Source organism: Condylura cristata, unplaced genomic scaffold, assembly GCF_000260355.1.
Source record: "Condylura cristata isolate star-nosed mole 26May11 unplaced genomic scaffold, ConCri1.0 scaffold00024, whole genome shotgun sequence".
NCBI lineage: Eukaryota > Metazoa > Chordata > Mammalia > Eulipotyphla > Talpidae > Condylura > Condylura cristata.
Window position 1 is genome coordinate 16,512,675 of NW_004567125.1, and position 11,569 is coordinate 16,524,243.

At 38.6% G+C, this 11,569-nt stretch overlaps 1 protein-coding gene across 1 annotated transcript in view; it reads left to right on the top strand.

Annotated features, from left to right (window-relative positions):
- Nucleotides 1-6,822, top strand: part of MROH9 (maestro heat-like repeat family member 9) — a 96,998-nt gene extending 90,176 nt beyond the window's left edge. Inside the window, exons 21-23 of the mRNA XM_004688118.1 lie at nt 2,926-3,028; nt 4,533-4,595; nt 6,548-6,822. Of these exons, the coding sequence (XP_004688175.1) occupies nt 2,926-3,028; nt 4,533-4,595; nt 6,548-6,822 (441 nt within the window). The remainder of the gene's footprint in view (nt 1-2,925; nt 3,029-4,532; nt 4,596-6,547) is intronic.
- Nucleotides 6,823-11,569: the final 4,747 nt, after the last annotated feature.

Below are 11,569 nucleotides of genomic sequence, written 5' to 3' on the forward strand. Positions count from 1 at the left end.
TATGGACACACTCAAAAGGTTAAATAATGGATTTATTTATAAGGAGAAAGGTAAAGGAATAACCCCGGGAAAGAGGGAGAGAAACACAGGTTAACTAGGATGTCCTACCAGTTCTGCTGACTTGGACTCCACCGGCACGCTGAAAACCGTTTGAGAGTCAAAACAATCAGCTGCGAACCACCAGGTCGCCCCCAGAGCCCACATGTCTGGTTTTATCCCAACCTGGCTGTTCAGCTCCGCCCTCACGTCCCGGCGTGCTTCTTCTTGGTACTGATGGGATTTGGAGTTCCAGCATCTGGAGTAGGGGCGGAGTCCATGAAACCTGTACCTGTTGCACAATGACCACTGGCCCTCCTCACTGTGTTCCCCTCCCACATCTTATAGCCTCAATTTCGCATGCAGATTTTTAGGGTTTGTTATTAATTTGGTTTTGTCTGACCCTGTCTTTTGTCTCTGTCTCTAGTCTACATATAAGTGAAACCATCTGGCATTTGTTTTTCTCTTCTTGACTTATTTTGTTTAACATTATCTCCTTTAGTTCCATCTGTGTTGTCACAAATGATAAGAATTCATCTTTTTTATGGCTGAGTAGTATTTATTGGGTATATTTATCTCATTTTCTAACTCACTATGTATCCTTGGGCACTTGGGTTATTTCCATAGTTTATCTATCGTAAACAGTGCTGCAATGAACCTGGGAGTGCATCTATCTCTTCAGAATAGTGTTTTTGCATTCTTTGGAGCAGAATTGTTGGATCATGGATCTACTCTGAATATCTTGAGAAAACTCCATACTGTTTTCCATAAGGGTTTCATTCTCACCAACAGTGTATGAAATTTACTGGTTCTTGCCAGAATTTGTTGTTTCTGGTCTTTTGATATGGGCCATTCTCTCAAGTTTGAGGTTGTGGTTATGATTTGCATTTCATTGATATAGGTGACGATGAGTGTTCTTCCATGTGCCTGTTATCCATCCAAATGTCTTCTTCAGAGGAATGTCTGCTTAATTTTTCTGCCCACTTTTTTATTAGGTTACTTGTTTTCATTTTGTTGAGTTGTATGACTTCTTCACATACCTTAAATAGCAGCCCCTTGTCAGATGTATGTTGCTCACATATTTTCTCCCATTCAGTAGGCTGTCTTTTTGTTTTACTGATAGATGCTAGGAAGAATTTTAAAGGTTATTCAAAGTGATAAACAGTACAGTGGGAACAAGGATGGAGCTTGGAAAAGAAATGCAAAGAAAAAATAATAATTGAATTATTAGTTAGGATTTGAGACCAGAGAACATCAAAAATTTCCACTTCCTCATTCTCAACATTAGTCATTCATATTTTCTAACATTTTACTTTGAACTATCAATTGATATAAATGTAGAAAGAGCATTCCAACTCGTCAAAATAAAAATTGAAATTATTTTTTTATAGTTTATTTTTACATAATTTTGTACATTTTTTTTTCATCTCAATTGTAATCCATGTGGGTTTCCCTTCACAAAGTCAGCCATGTGCCATCACCATAGTCCTGTGCACTTCCCTCCCCACCCTGTTTGATCCCATTCCCCACTCTACCCCCACAAAATAATGTCTCTGGTATATGACTGTTCATTATTCTTATTATCTTGTTGCCTGGTCCATTATACTCCTGCTATGAGCGAAACCATCCGGTATTTTTCTTTTTTTTCTGGCTTATCTCATTAAGCATGATCTTTTCCAGCTCCATCCATGTTGCTGCAAAAGACGTGTTTCTTTCTTTCTTTCTTTCTTTTTGGTTGCTAAGTAATATTTCATGGTGTGTATTTACCACATCTTTTTAATCGAATCATCCATTTTTAGGCATTTGGGCTGTTTCCATGTCTTTCCAATTGTGAATAAAGCAGTAGTAAACATGGGGGTGCAGGTATCTTTTTGAATCAGTGTTTTTGTGTCTTTTGGGTAGATACCTAGGAGTGGGATTGCTGGGTTGTAGGGAAGCTCCATGTTTAGCAGTTTGAGGAACCTCCAAACAGTTTTCCATGTTGTACTAATTTGCCTTCCCACCAGCAGTGCAGGAGAGTTCCTTTTTTTCCACATCCTCGCCAACATTTGTTGTTGCTAGTTGTTTGAAGATGTGTCATTCTCACTGGGGTGAGGTGGTATCTCATTGTGGTTTTAATTTGCATCTCCCTTATTACGAGTGATGTTGAACATTTTTTCATAAGCTTGTTGGCCATCTGCATTTCCTCTTTGGAGAAGTGTCTTTTTAGTTCTTCTGCCCATTTTTTGATGGGGTTGTTTATTTTTGTTGAGTTTCATCAGTTCTCCGTATATTTTTGTGATCAGTCCTTTATCACTGGTTTTGTGTAAGAAATTTTTTTTCCCAATTAGTGGGCTGTCTGTTTGTTTTTTGTAATGTCTCTTTTGCTGTACAGAAGCTCTTTATCTTGATGAGGTCCCATCTATTTATCCTTGCCTTCACTATTGTGCCATTGGGTGCTCTATCTTTAAAGATGTCTCGGAAGTGTATGTCGTATAGTGTTTGGCCCATCTTTGCTTCCAGGTATTTTATGGTTTCCGTTCTTCTATCTAGGTCTTTAATCCACTTCGAGTTGATTTTTGTGAATAGAGTGAGGTAGTGATCTAGTTTCATTTGTTTTGCATGTAGCTTCCCAGAAACTGAAATTATTTTGCAAATACCTACTTAGCTGGTCCTCTGAAAACCAGCACAAACTGTATTGATAGTCATGTGGTCATGGAGGTATGCTAAGTTTGCAAATATAAAGTTAGTATTGGGAATCAGATAATACACTGAATAGTAAGCAGAAGAGTGAAATCCCTATAGGGAAACACCTATGTTGTAAAGTGGCCCCAAATCCTTTCACTGGAAGTCTTTCAGGAGCCTTTTTCTACAGTTGAGATTGTATTTTTCTTTCCTCTTTATTCTCAGCTTATTTTTCATAGGAGCTGTATTGTAGATTTGATATGTGACACATTAGGATTCCTGAGGAGCTCCCGGCAATATCTGAGAAAAGCATCCATTATTTTAATAGGTAAATAAATCATTTCCTAATTTATCTTAAAGATTACAGAATTGGGGAGTTTGAAGTCTTCCTTGAAAAAAAATGTATAAATGTTCTTTATTTTGGATAGCTCTTGTACTGGTGATATCTATGATGAGAATAAAATAAGATTTGATTTAAATACATAGTGAATAGAGCAGTGATGAAAGTATTATACAAGCTCTAGTCAACAAAATGAACTGCAAAATTTAACATGTTGGCAAATACTTATTCCTCTTAACTGCTTTAAAAATCACTGCTCAAAGAACATGAATCATAAATAGTATTAAAAATACAACTGGACTATCTTAAAAAACTTAAACATCTGTAATCACAAACTACAACAGATAAGACAGAACTACTAAATGCAGTCATGTGAGTATGTGTGTTTAATATAGCTGGGAAGATTCTAGGAGAAGAAAACTGAAGATTTTGATCTTGGCAAAACCTGACCAGACAAGTTTTTTTCCTACTAGATTCTCACAATGAAGATCAAGCTTAATAACCCTTTACTTGAAATGACAGGAAGTGACTTCCCAACTTCCTAGTAGATCTTCCTTTGACTTCTGCAAGATAAAGCTAATATAAACAGTCAAAAAGCACATTAAGATGAAATGTTTTGCAATAGTTATTCAGCTAGAGGGGGAATTTTTACTGTCCAAAGAATCCTTTACTAATGCATGAAAAAAGATAAATAATCTACTACTAGAAAAATGGACAAAAACATGAAAAATATAGCTCATAAGTAATCTTTTCATAACATCTAAAAAAAAAAAGTTGATTCAGTAGCCCCCTTTCAAGAAAATGAATCCTCAGTTGTATTCACATGTCAAAAACAAGGCTTATTGCATTTTTGCTCACTGGCTTGATTGTTCCATTTCTCCTTAGCATGTGGCTTTATCCTCAGTTGTGTTTTCTGATTACCTTCAATATTTCACAGTCTCTTACCATGGAAGATACGAAAAAGAAAAGGGCAAAAGATGTGACAACCTAATTTTACAAAGCTTTCTTCAAAGTTCTAACCAGTGTTTTATCTTAACAACCTGGAAGATCAGAGCTATCACACTGCCACATTTAATTGCAAGAGATGATTGGAAATTGGGATCTTTTTATATGGGGAAATTTAAAATGTGCACCATTTAGGTTCTTTCTTTTATTAAAAAAATATACTTAAACAGGAAAGAAGTGAGACAAGATATTGGCTTAGCAATTAGCAATGTATCACAATTGCCAACATTTAAAATTTGAGAATTTTCATATGTATATATCTGGATTTCCAATTAATTTGGGGGGAAAGGGGAGTGGTAGAAGATAAGCAATACTGACCCTGCATTTCTGCATGGTAGCAACTAGAATAATTGAATGTCAGATGTCTTACTTTTAGTATCAAATAGTAAATGAATGAAAGCACTTAAAAATAACTCCAAAATAATATATCAGAGAACATATTTTCATAATGTATTTTGTGATAACTTTAATTTTACTCTGTGTATAGGGTACTTGGCAAAAGCTGGTGGCTATTTGCTACTCAGAGATGAAACTCAAGTCATGCTTGAAAGTAAGTATTGAAGTTATAATGAACCTTTATGCAAGGGTCTAAATACAGTTACTTACTATTTGTGATTACTTTCATACATGAGTTCTATAATGGTGCCAGAGATTGTTGTGGTAGGTGGTTAGGGAGGAATCAATGGAAGGACATGGGGCATTTTTTCTCTTTCCTCTTTCCATCTCTACTTCTTCCTCCTCCTCTCCACTCTCTTTCCTCTTTCTCCTTCCTCTGCTCCTTCTCTCCCTCCTCCTCCCTCTCCTTCTCCCACTCCTTCCCTCTCCCCATCAACTCTTTATCTCTCCATCTAATCCTCTCATTATTTGAAGTCTAAGCTTCATCCTAGAGTTCTTAGAAACTGCTAACAGCAGAGGATTTTCTTTCACTCATTCATCCAGTGAATACTAATCCCGTATCCACTATGTGACAGCACTATTCTAACTGTTGTGGTTACAGCAGCAAGCAAATCAAAGTCCCTTCCATCAGAGGATAGCAATGTATACTTCACCAGAGGGGATTAAGAAAGGCAATGTTTATTCTATCAAAAATATTTGGGTCCTTGACAGTTCTCTCTTAGCCTCCATTTCCCCTAAGGATCAGAATTACACACTTAAGAGATTGAAAATGTAGCTGCTGCCTTTCTTCCTTATATTTGTAATAGAGTTTGTTTTTTAGAAGCTAAGGTTTACAACAAAACTGCGTGGGAAGCATAGAGATTTCCATATACTTCCTGTTCCATATCTTTAACCCCTTCTTTTTGTCAGTATCCCCCCACAAGAATGAATCAGTTATTACAACTGAGCAACCTACATGAACACATTATTATCTTCCTTCCTTCTTCATTTCTCACTTCTTCATTCACCTGTCTATTCGTACATGTTTACTGAATGCTCACTAAAGTCTAAGCACTTTATTCTCCCTCCGTGTCTCTCTTCCTCTCCCTTTATTCTCTCCTCTGCTCCTTTCTACCCCATCTCTCTCGCTTTCATAAATCTGTCCATTACTTCCATGATTTCCTCTTATTAATAAAAGTACTAATTTCCCGACCCTCCCTGGTGGCCAGTGGGTTAAAGCACAGCACAAAGAAGCTTAAACCACTTCCCCATGAGTTCGATTCCTGCCTGCCCCGGAGGTGATCACATGGCGCGGCAGACCTCTCCTGACCCGCCCGCTGCTCCCCTCAGCAGTGTACTTCGTGGATCTGCCTGTTCTGCCCCCCACTCTGTGTCTGGTGAATTCTCTCACCCTCCGCATCTCTGACCTGTACCCCAGTTCTGTACGAATAAATAAATCTTAAAAAAAAAAAGTAATAATTTCCCTCAAGTGCAGTATTGTGTTACAATGGTATTAGCATTTTGATAGGCAGATAGGTGGGTAGGTAGGTAGATGATAGATAGATGATAGATAGATAGATAGATAGATAGATAGATAGATAGATAGATAGATAGATAGATAGATAGATAGAATCCCCGATTTTTAAAAGAACGTAAGCTATTAAATACTTTTAAACCATGATAAACATTTTATAATGTATTTTATTTTTTCATGTGCCATAAAATATTTGTACGCCAAGGGTCTACATCATCATGTTAATATGTACATGCTATTTAATTTTATGATATTTTAAGCAACTTCCCATTAGTTAACTTTAGACTGACTCCTACTTTTTTCATGATTATGAGCAATGTTGAATTCTTCATGAATATATGTTATTCTAGCTAGCAAAATGCTCAGCACATAATGGTCACTCAGTAAGTGTTTAGAAAATATTTCATTTTTCTTATAATGATGCCTGGTAGGAAGAGAGGATACAACCTACTGGGTTCTATTAGTCAAAGAAATGAAGATCAAAGAGTGGGAGGGGGAGAGAAGTGGGGTCTCTATGAAGGGGAAGCTCAGGGTTAGAGCTTCTGGAACTCTATGAGCAATGCTTTGAACCAAGGGCTCTTCTGCCATTACAGTTATAGAAGGCATGCTGACGGATAAGGACCCCGTGATCAAGATGTTGACACTAAAAACTCACAAAGTGATCAAGGAAATACTTCACAAAACTACGTCCTCAAATTTTAAACAAAGCTTCCGAAGATTGTTTAATGTCATTTATGTAAAAAAACTGAAGCCTCTTTATTATTTTAACTGGACAAGTGAAGTGAATGACAACTCTGTGGGGAGTAAAGAAATCAAAAGTGATGAGCAAGAACTGGTGGATGTGAAGTATGAAAATGGAAATAGTTAGTGGTGTCCTATTGACTTGGAGCATGCGTAGCTCAAAAGAGGAGTAATTTTCCTCCCCCCCCCAGATAGCTGCAGTCTATGTAAAGATGTCTTTTTAAAGGATGCTATAAGATTTTATGGATCCTTCTAAATTCTCCATTCCTCATTCCTCTGAGAAATCTGTTTCTTACATCTGAGGATGGTCAGAAGTCATACCTCATCAAATCCACCAATAAAACTGAAAAATCTATAAAGTGTTTGATGAGAAATATTGGGACTTGACTCAATCAATAAGCTTCTACTAAATGTCTCATAAGTGCTAGACTCTTCTTTGCAATGGGGACATTTACACACCACAGGTTCCTTGGTGAGGCTGCAGTTCAGTGCCACACAGTGTGTTTATTTCCATCCTGCTGCAGGAATGCTACATAGGGCAGTGTTCACCAAAAAGGAAATGAAACTTCCTTAAAAGAGGAAAGGGAGCAGGGCAACTCATTCCACGTGGGACAAATTGTGGCAAAAAAAAAGAGTGTTGGGGCAACTGGAGAATTAAGGAAAACAGAAACACTGACATTAGAGGGGATGATTATTCTCTGCTAATTGGTCCAAGCTTGTTCCAATGAGCAGCGGGTGGTCAGTCATAGTTAGTGACTCCCATTGTCATCAGGGTCCAGTAAAACACTGTGTCTGGCACCTGCACCCCCATGTTTATTGCTGCTCTATTACAATAGGAAAGATGTGGAATCAACCCAAATGCCCAAAAGTAGATGATTAAAAAGATGTGGTACATATACACAGTGGAATATTACTCATTGATCAAAAAGATAAATACATGCCTTTTGCAGCAACATGGATGGAGCTGGAAGGGATCATGCTTAGTGAAATAAGCCAGAAAGAAAAATTAAAATACCAGAAATACCGGATGATTTCTCTCAGAGTAGGAGCATAAAAGACCAGGGGCAGTGTGGGAGAAATAATAATGAACAACTATATACCAGAGACATTTTACTGCGGTGGAGTGGGGAATGGGATCAAAAATGGGGCAGGAAGGGGAACTGCACTAGACTAGGGTGATGGCACACAAGTGATTTGGTGATGGGAAGCCCACAGGGATTACAACTGAGATGGAAAAAGGCACAAATGAATTATTATAAAAGGTACAAAATAAATTATTATATTAAAATTTAAAAAGAAAACACTGTCTAAGAGGTTAAGAAAACTGGTACATAAATGTGGTTTAAGTTATTATAGTAAATATATAATAATCATGCCAATTTTAAATGTCCATAGTCATTATCTTTGGTTAAGTTTTATGTCCTTTTCATGTAACTATTTTTTAAAGATTTATTTATTTATGCACACAAGAACTGCAGTACAGGCTGGAGGGGTTGGGGGTGAGAGGATCCACCAGAGACAAAGTGGGGAGCAGAACAGGTGGATGTACTGAATCACACTGCTGAGGGGAGCAGCGGGCAGGTCAGAAGAGGTCTGCCACGCCATTGGGTCACCCCCTGGCTGGGTATTGAACTCCTGACGTGCTGCTGTGGCTGCAATAGATTCATAGTGGTGTTTTAACCTGTTGTGCCACCAGGGAGGACCCTCATGTAACTATTTTTTATTGAGGCAATTGATTTACAACACTATATAATTTAGAGAAACAGGTTCACACCTCTTCAGATGGGTGTCACTATACACCCAAAGTATGCAACTCCTCCAACATACACCATTGGGCCCCCTCCCCACTTTGGCCCTTACCCGCAACACCCCCCCTCTGGTATCTTCACTTCTGCAGTCATATTTCTAGGATTTGTTTCGTTTGGTTTTGTCTGTTCCTCTGCTTTTTGTTTCTTTATATTCCACATATGATTGAAGTCATACAATATTTTTGTCTTTTTCCTTTTGACTCATTTCTCTTAGGATAAGTCTCCCCATTTCCATTTACATTATAGCAAATGCTAATATTTCATCTCTTTTTACAGCTGAATGATAACCTTTGTGTTATAAAACATCTTTATTCAGTCACCTATCATTAAGCACTTAGGTTGTTTCCATAACTTTGTTATTGTAAATAATGCTACAATGAAGACTTAAATGTTGATCTCCAGCAATTTTGCAAGCAGCAAGCTTGGTGCAGTTCTGCTAACACCTTGACTTCAGCCCATTGAAACCTATTTTCGATATTCAAACTGCAGAATAAATTTGTGTTGTTTTAAGCTTGTTTGTGGTAATGTGTTAGCACAGCACCATGAAACAAATATACTGCTACTAAAAAACAAACAAACCCATAACAGAGAAAGAGACATAGCAATAAATGTAGTGAACAAATTAAACAAGGTTTCTGTACTGCTATTCTGTGACCTTTATGTTTAAATACCATCTTCAAATTCCCTTAAGTCATACCACCTGCAGAGATTTCTCCTTCAGCTTTCAAACTGTAACAGGGTGGTCCCCAGAACAGGGTGGTCCCCAGAACAGGGTGGTACCCAGAAAAAGGGGAAGTTCCAGGTTCCCTGCCCCACCCAGAAGGAGGGTGGAGCTGAGCAGAGAAGAGAAGGAATCTGAGGAAGAAGGAAGCCAGAAGGAGACCTGAGGAAGCCACATGGAGCAGCAAGCAAATGATAAAGAAACTGTGCTTGTTTCTTGGCCTTGGACTGGTTAAAACAGATGTGGGTGAGAGACCTTTGGGGAGGTTGACAATGGAGTGTTTATATTGATTTTGATTTTGCTCTTTTCCTCCCAGACTTGTCTGGCCATTTCTGACCCTTTTCTATGGGTCCTGTCCAGAAGGTGTTTTAGTCTAGTGGCGGACTTTCAGGCTTTGCTTTGGGCCAACCCTTTTTGGGTTGACTTTTGCCCATGAGGGGATGGGTAACTGCAGTTGCTTGATTTAGAAATTATATTCTTTGTCTTTCGTATTGTATACTCACTAAAGTTGCTTCTAATTTAAAGTCTTATATGTTTTGTCTTGTTGCGGCAGATAGCAGAATCTATTTAGAGCAGGCAGGTTTGGGGGTTCAGTGGTACCCCCCCTTCCTGCCATGTAACAAAACCACACAGTAGCCTCCTTCATCATCTTTTGATTCTCTCACCAAATTTTTTGGTGGTGGATGGAAACTGCACTTTTGGTGATAGTCATGATACAGTGTAGACAGATATCAAATTATAATGATGTACATCTGAAACATATAATGTTAAAATTAATGTTACTCAAAAAGTTATATCAGAAGCAGGACCAGCTCTGCTTTTGTAAGTCAATGGAAGAATCGTGTCATTGTCTACTGGGGAAGAACATGGGAAGCCACCTCAGCCCAGAGCATACACATCCCCAGAGATCACAGGATTGGAGCTGAGAGCAGTAGCAGAATGAAAATGCTGTCTGCCCTCAGGACAGGCTATGTACTGATGGTCTGGAAGAGCTGTATGTTAGGTCTTCATCTTCCTCCAGAAAAAAAAAAAAAAAAAACTTTTAAGCTCATTTCATCATTTGAAAATGCAATTGATGAGTACCTCATTATGCTAATCTCTCTTGAGATACAGTGATTGCATTTTTAGGAGAGGTGTTTTTATAGCAAAGGGTAATTTAATAGTGTAATTTCATGCTTTAGGGAGCTAGAGGTTTAGAGGGGGGGTTGTATTAATTAGAGTGAAGACTACAACAAAGCTCTCTATAATGCAAACACACACAAAAAAATAGTTGCTTAATTTTTGTGTGCATCTTACCCAAGGTAGGCAAGGCAGAAGCACCGTGCTCTTTGAAGATGACACTGAGGAGGGAGACATTGATGTGGTTGTTACAAGACAACTCAATTGGGTAGCCTGACCGTGAGTCCTCACCTGTGTGCTTTAGATTTAACTGCAGATACACACACAAAAGGTCAATAATGGGTTTATTTACAAGGGAAAAGGGAAATGAATCACTCAGGGGAAGAGAGAGAGAATTTAATTAATGCATCCTACCAGTTCTGCTGACTTGGAACCCCAATAGCACTCTGAAAGCTGGTGAAGAGCCAAGAGATAAGCCGTCAGCCATGAGGCCAAGAGACCTCCTGGAGCCCACATGTCTGGTTTTATTCTAGTCTGGCTTCTCAGCTCCACCTCAGTTCCCAGCATGCTTCTCTTTGGTATTGATGCGATTTGCAGTTCCAGTATCTGGGGTTGGGGTAGAGTCCATGAATCGTATCTGTTACATGGTCACCTTTGCCCTGGTTATTTCTTCTCTTTACCCTACCTTGCGAAATCATCCTTAAAATCCACAACCATAATCAGGTCTTCCTTCCCGACTGCCACTAGGACCGTTTCAACCTTTCAGAATCACTGACCAAGAGCAGGGTCTCAAACACACAAGGACACCTGGGATTCCAGGGTGAGAAAAATGTGATGAGTTGGAACATGTGAGGGTACAGCTTACTGGCCAACACTGTGCCTGGGGTTCCTTGCAGGTGATGCCCATTCTCATGGCTTGAGCCCCCAAAACCCAGTTGAATGCCCTGTTTTTCTTCTTGATGCCGCCTCTTTTAAATCATTTTCAACATAACTCAAGCATGCTCATCATTATGGAAGCAAAGCATATTTAGCAAGTACAAGCTCAATTTACTCATGCTTCCAAATAATCTTGAGCAGTTTCCATGTCTCATCAAGTAGCACTGAATGTTTAATTCATACTTTATATATATTTAATGCCAAATCCAGATAATACAGGTCAAGCCTCATCTGGTCTAAATCCTTTCCTCTCTCCGGTTACACTGACAGTTTTTGCCTGCTACATACAA